At 30.6% G+C, this 20,538-nt stretch overlaps 1 protein-coding gene across 2 annotated transcripts in view; it reads left to right on the top strand.

Moving 5' to 3' along the window:
• LOC123014894 (netrin-1-like) overlaps positions 1-20,538 on the top strand; it is a 110,479-nt gene that overhangs the window by 67,796 nt on the left and 22,145 nt on the right. Inside the window, exon 2 of one of the 2 annotated variants that reach the window (XM_044414193.1) lies at positions 2,919-3,107. The exons of the other annotated variant lie outside the window; for it this stretch is intronic. Coding sequence (XP_044270128.1) covers positions 2,919-3,107 — 189 coding nt within the window. The remainder of the gene's footprint in view (positions 1-2,918; positions 3,108-20,538) is intronic. 2 annotated transcript variants of the gene reach the window in all.

Raw genomic sequence — 20,538 nt, 5'->3', positions numbered from 1 at the left:
TTCTTCACACTCGTGGAATTTTTAGCCCATCTACACTTAAAATAATGTTATCAAAAGCGACTGGATGTTAGAATCATTTAGATTAACCGTGTATTTAAAGAAAGATGAAAATTCATAAAAATCCTCGATGCAAGCATAAAGCTATATTTACACACATAAATGATTCGAATTTAATGTCCTGTCAGAAACAGAATAGCTTGTTTCCCTTGTAAGCTCCAGGGCAACATCTACGAAATGCAGAACCCTAATGAGATGTGTACTTTGCCTGCAGTCCTGTCAGATTCATCTGCTCTTATTCAATCTAAATTTATTTGATGTATTGTTCTTTAATGTTTACATTACGACTGTTTCACACTTACAGATTTTATTACACTAATGGCTTTTTGAAAATATATTTTTTTAAATACAGGGTGATTCAGATAAGATAATGAGCCCGCCGTTCTGGCGATGCAACCCAAAAAACAAATTTTGTTTACGTTTTGATCTAATTTTAATTACGATTTGCATTTGCAGTCCAAGTTATCTTATGTTGCTCTGATAGTGTTTTGACAAGCAATTTATGATTTGTAAAAAAACTGTTTGCCTACCTTTAATGTTTAATTCTTTCATACATTTTTGTATTGGGTTTACACCGAAAAGACTTCTCTATCATTCTGCGAGAACTGAATGGCACTAATGATCGTTCTCTGCACTGATGTCAGAGTGACATAAGATGATAACTTGGATTTAACTTGCCAATCCTAATTTAAATTGGATCAAAGGCGTAAATGGAATTTGTTTTTTGGGTTGCATCGCCATATCGTCAGGCTTATTATCTTATCTGAATCGTCTGTATAATAGGTAATAATATTAATGACAACAAAGATAATTTCTATAAATACTAGAATTGTGCCGTGGTCAATTGACCCAATTTTTTTTGACCGTTTGACCCGTATAACAGTCAAATATACAGTGCGCCTGCTCTACAGTCATACGTGTAGTGTATGCACGTTTTGTCTCGTCTTAATAATGAGGGCGATACACAAAATGTCATTCATAATTAAATAAATCAATATTAATTTAATATTAAGGCGTTGTTTATTTTATTAAAAATAAAAAGAACAAATCTAAAAAAATAAGGTTTAGTAAACACTTTTTTTAATATTGTCAAATAATGTCAAATGACTGGAAACTTTTTCACCGGTCAAATGCACAACTCTAATAAATACAAAATATCTCTTTTAAAGATCTGCTATCAATGCATTGCGATACTTCAAACCTTTAACATAAACAATGAAATACAAGGTGTTTCACATAATTTTACGAGGCCTGCGCCTGTAAGATGCAATCAATAATACATATTTCGATACGAACTCTATTACAAATTTTGAAAAATTGGATAATCTTCTCTAGTTTGTTCACCCTTTCCAAAATTACAACATTTTTAGTTAGTTAGTGATCAAGATAGATAAACTAGAATCATATCCATGCCGTCTCTTGATAGAACAAATGATAATTGTTTCTTAAAAACTGCAGTTTATGACTATTAATGAAACAGTGATTAGTTTGACAACTACTGTCATGGGTTTTCAAAAATTAAATAATTAAATGTGTATTTTTGTATCTAGTGTTTTATGAATTTTGTATATTTGGGTGCGTAAATTAGGCGCAAGTCTCGTAAAGTTATGTGAAACACCCTGTAGAAAATTTGAATAAAAAAAATGGTTTTATTGATTGTCTGTATTTTGTTATTGTTAATACTATCCGAGAAAGGTTACATCTATACTTCTCTCGGGGGCATGCAAAAGTGTGTGCCATATGTGTAAGTAGTCTTATTACAAATGTATAAATCATTATGGATTATGAACAATTTTTTGATACTATACTATAGCAATTATCGTTTAAATTTACAAGTCAACAGGTCCTGAAAAAAATATCTTCTTTTATTAGTTTTATTGATTGATTAAAAACTGACTTGTTGCAATTTCTCATGTTGCATGTAATGTGTCGAAACAACAGTAGAGAGACATTAGTTTGCATTTTCTTTGCATTATCCTGCATATTTCAAGTACATGCTGTAGGTAAATTAAGAACATTGATAGAAAAGATTGATGTGTTTAACGTAACTTATACAAAATGTGTCGGAAATGCACCTTCAAAAATACAAAGTAAAAGTGAAATAATAAAAATCTACTACGAAATGATTCAGAAAGATTGAGTTTGTTGATAACAGATTTGAAAGTATTTTTTTCAATAATTTGAAACAACCGGATACGATTTTGCTCGACAAATACTTGACGTACAACCCCTCAAGATTGTTGAATTGTTAATTAAAAGCGTACTCCATTGGTAACCTTGAATACCTAATTAAAGTCAGGATTGCCAATAGATTAAAGTGAATATTTTTAAACAACGTTATTCATGCTTATGATGAATTTGTATGGTTGTATTTATTTATGAGTGGTTGGATAATTAACGTAATTCTTGAGGTTTTAAAAATTTTAACGATGCAAATAGAGTGTAAAAGCAAGATTATTCGAAAGTATTTGTGCATTCGTAATTTTAAATGTTACATACCATTTCGTTTGCCTACTTTTCTGTAAGCTATAGTGCCTAAAACGACAGAACACACAATAAAAATTAAAATAACAACCACAAAATAGAAAAAAATCTTAGATTTTAAACAACTTTACCACACAATGAAAAAGTAGAAAGTTTGAGAAAAGAGTTACTCAGAAAATCTGAAGGAGATGACAGTACGCTTCTGCGTATTTAGTGGTTTATACTACAGTTACAGTAGACAGACAACTGGATGTTAGTCTACTTGATGCATAGACACTTAGGAACAGTTTTACAGCATGTTAACAGCATGACGGGCCGCTTAAATGAATATTTTCTCTTAGGGTTTCTAATATTTTTATCTTATTTCTTTATTTCAGCTTGTGAATGCAACCAACATGCTCGTCGTTGTCGATTCAACATGGAACTTTATAAACTGTCCGGAAGAGTTTCCGGTGGTGTTTGTTTAAAATGTCGACACTATACGGCAGGAAGACATTGTCATTATTGCAGAGAGGGTTTTTATAGAGATCCCACAAAACAAATTACTCATCGCAAAGCATGTAAACGTAAGTACGCTTTACATTAACTTATCTCATTTTGTTTCCGCCAAATAGTTAATCGGTTTTATTCATATTCTATGCTTGAATGAGACAAAACACAAACAAAATCAGAAAATTAGCATTTAATTGTTATATTTTCATAATAGAATTACCAACTACGATTATAACCACAAAACAACGTTTGTAGGCCATTGCTATTGTAATAGTTATTTGTTCTACAAGTGTTTAATAGCGAATTCTATGCTATAACGCGAGCATGAAGAAAGCTTTTTTCACAAGTAGAACACAATGTTTTTTTCTACGACCTTTATGAATTATTTATTATTTTAATCAATTAATTATCGATAGCAGGATAGTGACAATCAAAATCATATTTTAAAATGACAAAACAAGATGTCTACTACACACAATACAATTTATTGTTTTCACACTACATTGTCATTTTTTACCGTTGAGGTGAATCAGAAACTTTATTTTTCATTCTACTTAGCAACGAAAAGATTAACTTTTTTACCAAGGATGCTCTATGACTTTAAGATAGTTGTCGCAGGAAAAAAATATTTTTACACTTCTTACTATTGTATTTCTGAAATAACGCTACAAATACTAGCAGATGTCACAAAAATGACGCACTAGTAAAATGTACTTAAATTTACTAAACAGTAGGTATTAACTTATGCAAAATTTAAAAAATTGCAATTATTTTTTGTCGCTTTTAAAGATGTAGATATACCTATTAAAAAAGAAGAAAATGATGATGTGTCCATACGTAAAATTTTTCTCTTTACAAATACCTAAAATTACGTGTTCATATGAATTCAAAAGAGAGAGTTGATGATGACTCTCAGATTAAAGACAGTTGGTAAACGACACAACAAATATTTGGGAATAATAACGTTTTTTGACACATTATTTTGACTTTTTTTATAAAGTTGACTGTACAGTTGGAGACAAAATACTTTGGTCGTCAATGTCACTTCAGTGACATTAAATTGTAAAGCATGCTTTAGGACTGTTAACCTTATTTTTAGCTACTGTCAATCATAGTTGACAAGTTGTACATATTTTTGATAGAAAAATATAATAGATGTCATTAATTTGAAATTGTCATTCATTTTAACGTTAAAGCTTGAATTATATTAAAGTGTCAGAAAAGTGACGACCAAAGTATTTTGTCTCCAACTGTATTCCTTGTTAGTTAAACAAAATTTAAAATAAAATTTAACACTCGAGACTTGATACTTCGAAAATCGAATTTTTCAAACTTTGTGACATTTATTACCAACCACCAAAAGGGCAAAAGTTCCTAAATTTTGAAAAATTGACTTTTATGTTAAAAAAGTACGTGAAACTCGCAAAATAGAAAAAAAAAGCATAAAAAACTTGTTTCATTTGTGGGAATTCGTTCTTTATAAAACTCGCACTTCCTACTCGCTTCAAACCTGAAGTCGTTCTACAAAACTTGCCTTACGAAACGCGTTCTTTAACATGCTATTTTAATATTAAACTTTGTCTGTCTACCTGGTGAATAGAAAATATGGAACGAATCGTTTTTGCTTATACTATTTATTTAATCAAAAAAACTAATTGATGAATGATAATAAAGTACTACAAAAATACAGGGTGCACCAGAACTCGCGCCCCAAAGAAAATTTTCCAGTAAGGTAAGATACCAGGAACATGGGAAAAAATGTTTAAAAAATTCTATCTGTAAAAAAATTTTGACATTTATTTTTTGACATTTGACATTTCTTTTTGTCTATTTAATGATAATGATGATCTTGTATATGTTTTTTTTTTACAATTATTTAGTAAAAGTACAAAAAATTTGCTAATAAAAGCCACAAATAACATTGAACAGAGTTACAATTTAGGACGTAGCTTCCTCTTCTAATAACCTGTATCAAAAAAACTTTGAAAATCATTTTTCCAACAGAAATAAGTAGAGTCAAAGTGCAAAATTTAAACTCTCATAACTTCGAAATTTTATAGATAAATTTTTTTAACATTTTTTATATGCTCCTGATATCTTACCTTATATGCCATTTTTCTCTGGGGCGCGAGTTCTGTATGACGTTTTTTAAGAACCAATTTTCCGATTTTTTTTTGTGTGAGTACTTTTAAAAACTGTATTGTAATCTTCAAAAATTTATAGTTTGTTATTAACAATCTAGACTGATGATGGAACAAGTTAGTGCCCGAAACATGTTTCAACACTTTCAACCAATAAAAGTTTTAATTTTTGTGCAAGAAGACTTTAATTCCTGTACCTCCCTGGAAGTAATTTATTTAGATTATAAGTCCAGTATTACAGTACGAATGAGATTTTTAAATGTTAAGATATGGGAATGAGTAGTACAGTCAGAGGCTTACCGGATGTGCATTATAATGTATTTTTCGTCGTTCCGTGTTGTTATAGTATGAATAACATTTAACAAACAATCGTTAATCTATCCATAATACCCTAGTAACAGAACTGTTAAAAGGTTTTACCAGTACTCTTCTCTTTTAACGCTCGGCTTTTTAACAGCTTTGACAGTTTGAAAATTTGAAAATATTTTTTTTAAACAAGTATGGTAATTTAATACGACAAAAAATGTACGTACCACACGTGTTGTTGAGGGCCACAACGACCGCGGGGCCCTGCTTCGTCGGCCTCAAACAACTCTCTCGGACATTATGGCCTTCTTAATAGCCGAAAATAATTATAATTTCATATTGTTTCAAGAAAATTTGCCAATAAAATTGATTTGATTTTTATTGTGTTGCTTACCGGCTCATTGCCGGACTTATTACGTATGTACACTCAGAAAAGTTGAAAATGACGTGTCCATAAACCGACTCTCATTATTTATTTTTTCTCTTACCAAACCACAGTTATAAACTAAACTAATAAAAATGCTTTTGCATTTAGCCTCAACATTTCTTTTAAGTAAATTTTGTTATGGGATTTTATTTCATTAATAATAATTATTATAATTAAGGGCGTGTAAAATGTGTTATTCGGTGTGTTATACTGAAACAAGCAAATTTGTAATTTTAAAACGTCACTATTCAGTCTCAATGGAAAGAAAGAAAAGTAAATTTTCTCTTGCTTTTGGGATTTTTTCTGCTTTTTAAGTTTCATCACAATGGGGTTTTTATTTTTTCGACAGAATTGTAAACAAAAACACGATTAGACCCGTCACACCAAACTGTTATTTCAAACAACGCGTTTCAACCACAAAGTGGTCATCCTCAGGTGAGAATAAAAACTAAAAAAATAAAAATAAAGATAAAACAGTTTTTATTCTCACCTGGTTGAAACGCGTTATGTTTGAAATAAAAATTTGGTGTGACGGGTCTAATCGTATTTTTGTTCATCGTTTCCATACCAAGAGGATCCAATAAGGAGTAGACAGAATTGTAACTTTGACAATTAATTAATTAATTATTGTAACCGGTATTATCAGTAAAAGAATAAAATGCTGCAAAGATTTGTTGCTCTCATTATAGCTGAATATTAATTGTTTTTCAACACTTTTAATTGGGATTCACTACTTCTACGAATCGTAAATTAGTTTTAAAATCCCACCACCTTTGTGACACTTTATTGAATCTTTTGGTTGTTTTCATTTTGGTTCTTACAATCTCGAACCTAAACATTAGTTGGTATTTCTGTGAAAAATAATAAAGCTTCAAAGCGATCCTTCATAGAATTATATTTAGATTATTTTAACTGGACGATCAGGTCAGAAATGAAATGAGGAATTCGAAATTATACGATGGGTTTCTCATTCGCCTCGTCTAAATCCAATAGAAAATTTATAGGGCAATATAGTTTTTTTCAACCCAAAGTTCGAGAACGAAATTTAAAATAAAAAAATTGGCGCAGCACGTTAATAACGTTTGGGACCCATTTCCGCCACTCACAAATTTGCCAAAATTCTTTGGATAGTATGCATGGACGACTTCATGAATGTTTAGCCAACAATGAATGTCATACACATTACTAATATTAATTTGTGATTATGCATAAAATATTTGTAAAATCTATAATTTTTGCTTTTTATTGAAATAAATAAAATTAATTATTTAAATTTAAAACAATTTTTGTCTTTAATTATAATAATTATTAATAAAATAATATCTCATGCTTTGAAGTTTTATTATTTTTCATGAATGAGAGCAACAAATCTTCAGAATGTTATTGTTTTGTCGATAATTATAATAATTAATTAATTAATTGTCAAAGTTACAATTCTGTCAAAAAAATAAAACCGCCATTATGGTGGGACTTAAAAAGCAGAGAAAAATCCCAAAATCAAGAAAAAATTTACTTTTCTTTCCACTGAGACAGAATCATGACGTTTTAAAATTACAAACTTGCTCGTTTCAGTATAACGCAACGTATAACACACTTTACACACGTTTAATTATAATAACTATCATTAATGAAATAATATCACCTGACAACATTTACTTAAAAGAAAAGTTGAGGCCAAATGCAAAAGCATTTTTATTACTTTCTCCTCGCAGATGATTTATAACTGCGGTTAGGTAGGAGGACCCAAATAATGAGGGTCGGTTTATAGACACGTCATTTTCAACTTTTCTGAGTGTACATACCTACTTAGAAGCTCTGATTTCGTAATAGTTCACTCAAAATAATGGGGCCGGGAAGCTTATTTTACTAGACAATATGAAATGAATTGTAAAATTTTGTCAATTTTTTTAAAAACTAGCCTGTTTAGCTAATTTGACCATATTTTATGTGTTTGTTATGTATTGTGGTTTGTTAATATTATTGCAGCTGTTCCCACATTTTGTGGGAATCTAAAATGTGTGCACTTGTGACGATAATATCTAATTTGTCATACTTACTTTCCTTAAAATTTACGTAACGCTGATTTTTAGCTACCTATATAACCTCCGGGACTTTCAGCGCATTCGATCAAGATAAAATCCCCAAAGACAATTTAAAACTTTGGGAGTAATATACTCTAGTGTGGGTTTACTTTAACAACTTTGGAAGAGAGTTTCTTTTAACGATCGTATTCCTATCCGAGCTCGAATTAAACTGAGAGCCAATAAGGCGTAACCAAACGTCGGGGTTAGTAGACGAGCCCCGTGAGGCCTCAGGGTGCTGAATGGTCACCGACTCGAATTTGTTCAGGGATTGCCTACAGCTGTGTCAGAGCAGAGATAATAATATGGTTCCCTTGGTGCACGTTTTCAGTTCTCATACTTCCTGCAAGGGATGTTGTTACCGCAGCAAAAATTTTAGTTTAACGTTTTACGTTTTTTCTGTGTTAGAGAGGATTATTGATTTTGTTATTCTGAACACATTTTTCCACAAATTTGAAACTTTGAAAAATGCTTAGCTTTTAAAAAAAGAGATAACACCTAAAAATTATACTCTTTTTTCCAATGGTAAAATGAGAAACAGGCCTACAATTTAAATTTTAGAAACAATTGTGTTTGTTAATATGAATATTATGTATCTGTAAAAACATTGCTTGAGGTTGATATTTATTTAATACCGGCGCTTTTATCACATCCACGTAATTTATAGAAACAAATAAAAACTATGCATTAGAAAACAAAAAGATCTCATGATTCATTTTTTGTAACTTTTAGTATTGAGTCAGAGGATTTTAAAAAGACGCTGTGATTCTGCGTTTTCAGTAGTGTGCAAAGACAAATCGGTAATGTCAATAAACTCAATTATTAGATCCGCAAGATTAGGTATTCACAATGCATCCTTTAATTGCATAATTAAAAAAGTTTCTCTCTTGCCTAAACATACAATATTGTTGATTTTAGCGAAGTTATTTAAGATGGGACGATTTACAAAATGTAAACAACCATTAATAATGACTTTAGTATATACAGGGCTGTTTCACACAACTTTACGAGGCTTGCGCCTAATGTATACGCACCCAGATGTACAAAAGTCACAAAACACAAAAAATACACATTTAATTATTCAATTTTTGGAAACCCAAGACAGTAGTTGTGAAACTAATCACTGTTTCATTAATAAACATAAACTGCAGTTTTTCAGAAACAATTATCATTTGTTCTCTCAAGAGAACTATCTATCTTAATCACTAATTAGCTAAAAACGTTGTAATTTTTGAAAGGGGTGAACAAACTAGAGAAGATTATCCAATTTTTCAAAATTTGTAATCGAGTTTGTATCGGAATATGTATTACTGATTGCATCTTACAGGTGCAGGCCTCGTAAAATTACGTGAAACACCCTGTACCGGAATGGTTAATCAGTTCAACAGTAAATTCATATTTTCCCATATACAGTATATCCCCGGATTGAGTTTACAAGAGGAAAAAAAAATTATCTTTGATTTTACGCCAAAACTGCACTGAGAAAAATGAATAGTAACAGCTAAATGATAGATTAGTTTGACTAAGAAAAGTTTAATACTAATCCATGTATGTTCTCAAGCAATAACCAACATTGGAAAATAACATGTCGGGTTTTCCATTAAGTTATTGATTTATTATTATTGAACAAAATATTCTTTACGGTATTGTTATTTAGTATGTAAACTATAGATCGTAATAAATAAGTAATAATTTAATAGTTAATAAATCTATTTAAATTTTTGTTTAGTCAATAATGTATTTTCTTTACATGATAACCAATGGAAACGATTATTCAACAAGAGTTTATTCTTTTTTAACTAGCATAAAGATTTTAACATATAACAAACGGAACTTCAAATGTAAATACGTAAATATTACTTGGAAAAATTGCGCGCATGCTCACCACAACATGCAGTTGCATGTTGTGTGTGGTGAATGTGCTCCAACTTTGTTCAAACGAGTCTTTACATGAACGAATAGTTTAATGGTCATTTGTTTTTTCTGTTATATTTGTGTTTGTGTTTTGAGGAGTGCAGGAGTACGGTTGACGAAAATTGCCAAAAGCTGGTGAAGCAGTGGCAAAAATTTGAAGGTTAGTATAATGATATTTACAATCGCCGGATCAGCCACCACCAGAAATTTTTAATTGCAACACGCTATTAAGATAAAAATATTTTTTTGAGCAATAAATTCGAGCAGTGGCTGATTTGGACTGTTGCAAACTACATTCTCATTCATTTTGTAAATAATGTAGTATATTGTCGATAAAAACTTTTGTTAAATATTAAGCATTTATATTTAATGTTAAACTGATGGAATCTTAACTATCTACTTCTTGGTTTTTCTTATTCAGATGAAGGAATGACATATGATATTTTGCTGGATCTTGTTCAGAGTTTCCTTCCCCAGCTGGTGCCAAAATTTGATGACCAATTCAAATTGATGCGGCATATTAAAGAGTAGAAATCTGCATCTTTGGTAAGTTTTTCAATTTTAAAGTCTATTTTTTTAATTTATGAGTGTTAATGCAGTGATTGACGTCCTGGCATCCCCGTCCCCGTGCAGTACTAAATACATAATTTGTACTTAATAATGTTTTAAATGTTTATTATTTTTCTTAATAAATTGTTCTAAATAATATATGTACAGTTTTATTTTTGTGTTAGGTTTATATATTTGCTGGTGGCTATACTGATTAGCAATCCGGTATATTTTTACCTAAAAAATATTTTTCCCTTTAAGATATACTTCTTAACTATCAAGAACACATCTTTTAATATCTAATGCGAGATTATTAATCTTTAATGATCCTTGTTTCTTGTTAATAAATATTTCTTATTATTAACACTGCAATGATAATATTAAAGTAGATGTTAAGTTTTTATAAAATCAGAATCACTTAAAAACTAAGAAATGCTATGTTTGGAAATTCCTAACAAATTATTTCTTCTCTGATAACAATAGTTTCTTCCGCCGTATTCTAAAAAATTATTAGTTTACATTTAAGCTAAATAACTAGTATAACTATATAACTAATAACAAGTAAAAAACTGTTCTCTCAGTGTGCAAAGGAAAAAAAGTTTTTGCTTTACTTGAAACCAGCAAATCTGCAATTAAAACTTCATTATTCTAACTCAGTAGAAAGAAAAGTTTATTTTTCTCTTGATTTTTAAGTCTTTTCAGTATCACATTGGCGGTTTTAATTATTTAACTATATGTCACTTTGACAATTAATTTATTAATTAAATAATGATAGTTATTGTTAAAAACGACTTTGGTTTTTACCTTAAAGCTGTTTCTTTGAGTTGTTGTTTATTAAAATTATGTTTTTCACAAACATTTTTGTTATTTAACTTGCGTAAACTCATTTGTCAAAGTGACATCATTGTTAAAATAATAAAACCGTCAATGTGATAGGACTTAAAAAGCAGAGAATAGTATATTAAAGTACAAGTTGCAGAAGGTATCTATTCAAGCACAAATTTGAAATTCCGAAACGAGCCGCGAAGCGGCGAGTTGAGGAACAAATGAGTGCTTGAAGAACCTTCTGCAACAAGTGCTTTATTCTATTTTTTCTATTTCGCCGCTTTATATCATTTTATAAATTAAAAAACGAAAATTAATTTTTTTTTCTAGAGAATTTTGCGACGGTTGGTGACATTTATGTGTGGAATAATTTTAGGCGGCTGTAAAAAATAAAAATTATTCTTATTTTCACATTTGAAAATGAATTGAATTACCGCGAACGACTTATTCCACACTGAGAGAACAGTTTTTTACTAGTTAAAGATTTAGCTTAAATGTAAACTAATAATTTTTTAGAATACGGCGGAAGAAACTATTGTTATCAGAGAATAAATAATTTGTTTGGAATTTCCAAAGATAGCATTTCTTAGTTTTTAAGTGATTCTGATTTTATAAAAAGTTAACATCTACTTTAATATTATCATTGCAGTGTTAATAATAAGAAATATTTATTAACAAGAAACAAGGATCATTAAAGATTAATAATCTCGCATTAGATATTAAAAGATGTGTTCTTGATAGTTAAGAAGTATATCTTAAAGGGAAAAATATTTTTTAGGTAAAAATATACCGGATTGCTAATTAGTATAGCCACCAGCAGATATATAAACCTAACAAAAAAAATAAAACTGTACATATATTATTTAGAACAATTTATTAAGAAAAATAATAAACATTTAAAACATCATTAAGTACAAATTATGTATTTAGTCTGCACGGGGACGGGGATGCCAGGACGTCAATCACTGCATTAACACTCATAAATTTAAAAAATAGGCTTCAAAATTGAAAAACTTACCAAAGATGCAGATTTGTACTCTTTAATATGCCGCATCAATTTGAATTGGCCATCAAATTTTGGCACCAGCTGGGGAAGGAAACTCTGAACAAAATCCAGCAAAATATCATATGTCATTCCTTCATCTGAATAAGAAAAACCAAGAAGTAGATAGTTAGATTCCATCAGTTTAACATTAAATATAAATGCTTAATATTTAACAAAAGTTTTTATCGACAATATACAACATTATTTACAAAATGAAATTATTGCAGTTGAAATAACATTATGGAGAATGTAGTTTGCAACAGTCCAAATCAGCCACTGCTTGAATCTATTGCTCATAAAAATATTTTTAACTTAATACGCATAGCGTGTTACAATTAAAAATTTCTGGTGGTGGGCTGATCCGGCGATTGTAAATATCATTATACTAACCTTCAAATTTTTGCCACTGCTTCACCAGCTTTTGGCACTTTTCGTCAACCGTACTCCTGCACTCCTCAAAACACAAACACAAATATAACAGAAAAAACAAATGACCATTAAACTATTCGTTCATGTAAAGACTCGTTTAAACAAAGTTGGAGCACATTCACCACACACAACATGCAACTGCAACTGCATCTTGTGGTGAGCATGCGCGCAATTTTTCCAAGTAATATTTACGCATTTACATTTGAAATTCCGTTTGTTATATGTTAAGATCTTTATTTTGGTTAAAAAAGAATAAAATGTTGAATAATCGTTTCCATTGGTTATCATGTAAAGAAAATACATTATTGACTAAACAAAAATTTAAATAGATTTATTAACTATTAAATTATTACTTATTTATTACGATCTATAGTTTACATACTAAATAACAATACCGTAAAGAATATTTTGTTCAATAATAATAAATCAATAACTTAATGGAAAACCCGACATGTTATTTTCCAATGTTGGTTATTGCTTGAGAACATACATGGATTAGTATTAAACTTTTCTTAGTCAAACTAATCTATCATTTAGCTGTTACTATTCATTGTTCTCAGTGCAGCACGCAAATGACGTCATTCGCGTGCTGGAATAGACCTATTCTAACACTGAAATAGAAAATAGTTATTTATTCGACGAGTTTGAGTGTAAATCGGACTCTTTATTTGACCGAGTGGATTTTTAAACCACGAGTGTAACGAGTGGTTTACCATCCACGAGGTGGAATAAAGCGTCCGATTTACACTCAAACGAGTGGAATACAACATTTTATTCTTCGAATTAGAGTCAACAAGGCTTAAACTTGCTTTAAATCTGTTAAAAATAATTTGACGTTTTGTATTGTGAAATGCCAAACAGTTGTCAAAACTTCCTTACACGGGAGAAAAACCGTGTCGAAGAATAAAGATTATTATTACATTTTATTTAAATAGTTATCCAGTTTTTAAAAAGTATAAGTTGCAGTCGTTGATTGAGTTGTAGACACTTTGATACTCTTAAACTCCAATGTTTTTTAATCAAGTTTTTTTTGTTAAAACACCAATATCTACAAAATTTTTATTAGAGGTAGTTTGAGTCGGAGAGATGGGCCTTTGTGTAGGTTTAGATTTATCACTGTATTTTTAAACATCGATACTCCAACACTTCATAATAAATATGTACTCCTATTTAAAAACTTTAAAGCTATTGGGATGAAATGTTTTTTACAGCTTAAACTATTGATGGAGTTACGCAATTTTTTCATTCATTTATTGACAATATTTCAACATAAATAAATATGTAGACAACAATAAAGGAATTGAGAGGAAGAAGGAATAAAGACACTCCACGCTTCATCCTACGTTTCTGTATTGCCCTTTGTAGTCACGAACTTTGAAGACACGAACACAGGAAGCTACGGATATTGCATAAAAAGAACGGAGGACAAATATTGTAAATGGTATTAAAAAGTTTTATAAGAATTTTTTTCCGTATTTACTAAAAGTTTGATTTATGTTTCATGAGAACAAAATGGCAAAAAGTTGCTAAAATGTAGGTAACAGTTGTTACTTATTAATCACTGTTAATAGGTCTTTATTTAAGCATTTGTTGAAATAGAGATTATAATCACATCCCCTTTTAGGAAAGCTTATTTTTTCAGATTTTTGTACTTTTTCAAGTTCATACCTGAATATTAACTTCACTGATCTTTTGAATAGGTGCTGAGGCACGCTCTTCATTTGGCTGTCAGTTTGATAAATTTTATACCGGTTTTGGAGGGTTAGAAAAGCAGTCAAAGTGAGATGGATATGGGGTTTGTAATTCAAATCATATTTGTGTTTTTTCTTACACCTAATAGTTGGACACGACTGGGAATAATGTGCTGTTTCACTAAGCTGTCGTTTAGATGCTTTAACAAGTCTCACCGATCACAGTGATCTGTTTTAAAGATGTGGAGTTACCTGAATATTTGGAATATACGTACAGTATGTTTTAACTAAGATTTTTTTTGTAATACACGAGGCGAAATATTGTTTCAGTTAAGTTATAAATATCAGGTAGTCTAATAAGAGAAGATGAACGATTTACTCATTGTTTATACAGGAAGTCGATCGCCTGCCTGCATAGTTTTAACTTACGAATGAAAGAAAGCCCGTTAAGAAGATTTATTAATAAGTTAATAACATATGGGAACGTCTGCAAAATTTCGCTAAAACGGTCTCATGTTTTGCAGTTTTTTTTTTTTTTTTTTTGGAAAGTCATTTCCACTATTCATATACAGGGTCACTCACATGAAATGTCGACCCTTACGAAAAGTACACATTGTCCACAAGTGATTGAAGGATCACTTTGGCTTTGAAATAAAATCAACCTTTGAATGTGCCGCTTTGTATGATACTGAAGACTGATAACACAAAATATATTTAACATGTGACAGTGACAAATTTCAGTTTTACTGCTTTTGTTGCAACTCTACAATATGTCCCCGGATTGGGTTTACAAGAGTAAACTCTTTGATTTTACGCCAAAACTGCAAAGGAAAAACATTTTTTTGCGAGCAAATCTGTACTTAAAACTTCATTATTCTGTTTCAGTGAAAAGAAAAGTTAATTTTTCTCTTGATTTTCGACATAGAATAATTTTTCTCTGTTTTTTAAGTCCTGTCACATTGGCGGTTTTATTTATTTGACAACTATATGTCACTTTGACAATTAATTTATTAATTAAATAATGATAATTCTTGTTAAAAATGACTTTGTTTCTTATCCTAAAACTGTTTCTTTAAGTTGCCATTTATTAAAATTAAGTTTTTTACAAATATTTTTGTTATTTAACTTGCGTAAACTCATTTGTCAAAGTAACATCATTGTCAAAATAATAAAACGGCCAATGTGATAGTATTTAAAAAGCAGAGAAAAATTATTCTAAATCCAAAATCAAGAGAAATATTAACTTTTTTAAAATTAGTGATTTTCCAATCGTCCAAATCGTCTTGAAAACTCCCATTTGCTTGTCTAGGCAGGAAAATAAAAACAGGGTTTTTAAATGAAAGTTCTTATATTGGTAGCACTGAGTAACGCTGAAATGTCAAGTCATTTCATTTCACCATTTCAATGCACACGACATTTTGATCTAAGAGTCGAATCAGAATGAATCGAATTTTAAGAAAATTTACAAAGTTTTCAGAAGCCCATTTCTTCAACAAATCATATTCTCTTTAATAACGATTGGACGACTTTTTTGGCAATAAATTTTGAATTGCAGCTTCTGCCACATTTTGAATATGCTCTGGCGTATCTTGTATATCCATTTTCAACTAATGCAATTGAATTTTCTTCTCAAAAGTCTTAATTACTTTACAAATGTCATAAATTTAAACCATTACACCGTGGAGTAAGTGCTACCAATAGAAGAAAAATAAATTCCCTAGCCGAAGAAAAGTTGTGTGTATCACACGGCCAGAAACTGTTTTGCAAGTTTGCCAGTGTTTTGCTGTCATTTTGCCAGTTTCTGGCCTAATAACACAGAGTGGTTATAAATGATTTTTATCCAGCCAGCTGTGAATTTTCCATGTAAAATAAAAAATGCCGCTTTACGAAAATAGGGGTACCTACTTGTTGTAACTCAAAATTAAAAAATCGCCGTTTACTAAGCGTCCACTTCGAAAATAGACTTCAATTATAAACTTGTTTTCTTCCAAAGTATACATTATTATCAATTATTATTGGAAATTAATTGAAATAATAAAAATTTAATTAACAACAATTTATTATTAATTAATAAGTGACACTAACGACAGAACTAGAGCTTTCAAAAAAGTAGAGCGGCACAAATAAAGTTACATGCAAAAAAATTCCAAAGCTGGCTAGATGAAAATCATTTATAACCACTCTGTACAAATAACTATTCTTTCTACTGAGTTAGAATAATGATGTTTTAATTGCAGATTTGCTGGTTTCAGATAAAGCAAAAAATGTTTTTCCTTTGCAGTTTTGGCGTAAAATCAAAGATATTTTTTTCCTTCTTGTAAACTCAATCCGAGGACATACTTGTATATTGAGAACAAGAACTACACCGTGACAAGAAGAACAAATAAGCACCTCGTAACTTTCTATTTTATTAAAATTCTAATATTAGCATTGATTATCATAAAAAGGTTAACACGAGAGATCATGCTCAAATCATATCGGATTCGCCATTTTCCCTTTCATTCAAAAAATTTTCTCTTTCAGACTTTTTTTTATTTGAAGAAATCGCTTCAACTGCAAGGGTTATTAGCGTCTAATGTAAATAATGTATTACATTATATCATTACAATTATTTACAATACAATCATGCAAGGTATCTTTTTTTTCATAATGTGGGCTAAAACCATTCATGTTAAATTGTAATAGAAAATTGCTGCCGAAATCGAATTTTATAAATATTAGTAAATATTGTTGTTAAAGAAAGTGTTCACTGCTGTCAGTTGGGAAGGTTCGGTTAGGGTTTTTAAGGAGACGTTCTAATTTTCTGCAGACTTTTGTATATCTCTGTTTAATATGCTTACTTCCTAGCTTTGGATGTAAGTCTTTGAGAAGTTTAATCAGTTTTGGGACGTAATTTGTGAGTTGTCGGGTCAGTGCTAAAGAGTCTAGACATCCTGATACGTTCCCGAAAAAATAGATAATTTTTTCAAAAGAGAAATCTTGAGGGGCAGATGATGTCTTTAGAAGAGTTTCAGCTGGTGCTAGTTGTACTGATAGTGGAGTGTTTTCATCTGTAGATTAAGCTGTTACGTGATGTTTTGATTGGGTGTCAGTTTTTTTTTTTCTTTTTTGTTTGTTGAAGTGGGGTTTTGAACTGTGATCCTTTATGTAGAGAAGATTCTGTGACACTCCTCGATGAGCTCGAGAGTGTATCAATTTGTCGTTTTACGCCACCTTGGGCTATGTTATTCTGTATGGCATCCTGAGGTTCCAAAACTGTTTGGAGGTTCCGATTCCAAATTAGAGCTTTCGTCTTCATCAGTTCTGCCAAATTTGGTAGCGTTGGAGTATGTATTTGTGTTTGACTTGTTATTTGAGGTTTAGGTTGTGGTCTCTGCATTTGTTTCTTCTAGATTTATTTGTTCTGCTTGCTCATGGGGGCAAGCATCAGCGATGTGCCCCTGTCCTTTGCAAATGTAGCAAGTCATGCCTCCATATGTCATATAAATTTTATAGTTTTTTTTCTCCCACTTTAGCAAAAACTGAGTCGGGCAGTTCAATTTCATCATTTGGTTGAACAAAGATTTGTCTTCTGAAGCCTTCTGAAGGAATGTAACCGGTGAGACAGAAACCAATTGCAAATTTCTTACTATTTCTTCTAATCTGTTTGCAGGAATTATGGGGCTAACATTTAAAAAATGATTCGTTTGGCTGGGGTTATCAGTCATCTGACGTTGATGTTTATCCCATTTATGATTAGTACTTTATGTTGAGTTACTATTTCTTCTACTAATTGTTCATTTTCAAGGATATATATATATATACATATTCTTTGGTTAGAGATCCGAGATGCAAAATGAATTTGAAGTGGGTCGATGATGGTTGCTAGTGAGTCGATATAGTCTTCAAGTTTTAGGTTATTATTTGCAGTTAGGATTTCTTTCGGTGGGGTGTTCATGATTTTGGGTGGTGGTTTTTTGGGATTATTATTCATAATTAATATGTTTATGTGACATGGAAAACATGTCTTTGAATTGTTGGTTGCCCAACGCAGAAGCACGCTGGTTGTTAAAAAGAAGGTGATATTGGTGATGTGATCAGATCTTATCAAAGTAATCAAAAGAAGGGAAGCTAATTGATAAAGATGGCTTCGAATTGTGTCTCAGCGATAGATAAGATGTTTTCACCTACAAATTTACAACGAAAATTTCTCGCTATGGCACACGTGTGTCTTTACCATTGACGATCGCGGTCGCGTCTCCCTCTTCCACACTTTTCCAATGTAATTAAATTACGAAGTGATGGTCAAATGGGCGATCATTAAGAAACGGTGCATTGTCACTTGTTAACCGGTTTAACTTCATACATCCTCTCCAAATACACCTGCAAATCATTTTTTATGGCCTTTGGGTCCTAAACTACACTTTGTGATTGACTACATAACAAATCTTGATTAGAAAGTCTGCATTAAAAATCCTTTTGAAACAGTGGGCTTTCGCGCCGCGCACATGATCACCCATTTCCAGAAACTACAAATTTTTGCTTTCTTTTTACAACACGCTTTCGCTTAAGTATCCTTTTCACCTGGGATTGTTTATCACAGTTTTTGTCACCGTTTTATTTTCTAAGAGACAAAATTTTGGAATATGTAACTGTCACATGTCAAATATATTTTGTGTTATCGTCATTCAGTATCATATAAGGAGGTCCATGCAGAGGTTGACATTATTTCAAAGCCAACTTGATCCTTTAATCATTTACGGACATACTGTATAACTGGATTTATTTTAAAATATTTTTTATTATACCTGCATTATAATCCTAAATTAATCCTTAAACTGCTCCAAACGTATATCTACGCCGAGTGGTTCGCTGCTCAAACCGTATATATACGAAATTACTTTTAAAATGTTTTAAAAGCAAATAATGACTTATTTTGAAATTATATTTGTTTATTATATATATATATATACGTGTTCGCCTCCGAAATCGGAGTCGGAAGCGTCTTGCCTTGTTCTCATCGAATTTCCACGAATTAGAGTACCCTGAGTCTTCTGGCAAATTTTTGTCTGGAGGCCAAAACGACCTATATACACATACTAACATACACCAATGTTCGGCGTTATTTAACTAGATGGCGCTGCGGAGTTATACAGATTTTGTATACAGGTCGTAATCGCCTCCTTGCATTCATAGTGCGTGTTCGCCTCTGCACTCTGGCAACGTCGCAAAGAGGCGAAAACGATAGATACTTATTCTTCTAAATAGATATACACATTGTGCGCACATTAGATAAAATAATACTCCATCGCTTCCTAGCAACTCAAAAATTGATTTTTTTACCATGTATTCCTTTCAAATTCGTATTGCATAATTATCGATATGATAATTTTATAAAAAAAAAACATGCATATAAAAATCTAAGTCTAAGCCCAAATGACCGATACTTTTCCTTCTAAACGGAAATAATTATAAATATTTGATCAATCACATTTTCGCAACTCCAAGAATTTATTATTTTTCTTTATAACTGTAACTACGAGTATCTATTTGGTAAATGCCTTTTATAACATAGATCATAAATAAACACTGCTAAGTTAATCAAATAAAATTTTATTATTAAAGTTACATTTAGTACAAAACACTCCAAAATTTTAACATACTGTTGAAGTCTAAGTCTTTATTGGGAGATGAAAGTTTTTATTACATTATATTRCACATTGTCTACATATTACATTATATTTACGTTAAGGATTATTTAAAGGTTTTGCTCTTTTAATTTTGTAACAATAAATCTTTTACTAGTTTATCAAAGTTACAACAAATAAAATGTTGTAGCCTTTTAAAATAATTCTTATTTGCATTAATCAATTTTTAAAATATMCTATATTTTAMGCCATCTTTAATAGGTGGAAGCTATTTTCARAGTTATTAATAAATTGCTATGTCAAATCAGTCTTATTGTTGATTTATGGAAGGAACATTAAAATGTGTAACAGCCAAAATTAATTTGTTTTTGAGAAATGATTTCTACAAAGATTAATATTGCTATTTTGGTCCCTTTAAACAAATAAATCAAGATACTTTAGAAAAAATATAGAGATTGATTTTATAACGA

Source organism: Tribolium madens, unplaced genomic scaffold (genome assembly GCF_015345945.1).
Source record: "Tribolium madens isolate multiple individuals breed KSU strain unplaced genomic scaffold, Tmad_KSU_1.1 Scaffold_97;HRSCAF=244;Tcas5.2_LG3a, whole genome shotgun sequence".
NCBI lineage: Eukaryota > Metazoa > Arthropoda > Insecta > Coleoptera > Tenebrionidae > Tribolium > Tribolium madens.
The sequence above is the reverse complement of the archived record's forward strand: the minus strand, read 5'-3'. Positions and strand labels throughout refer to the sequence as shown.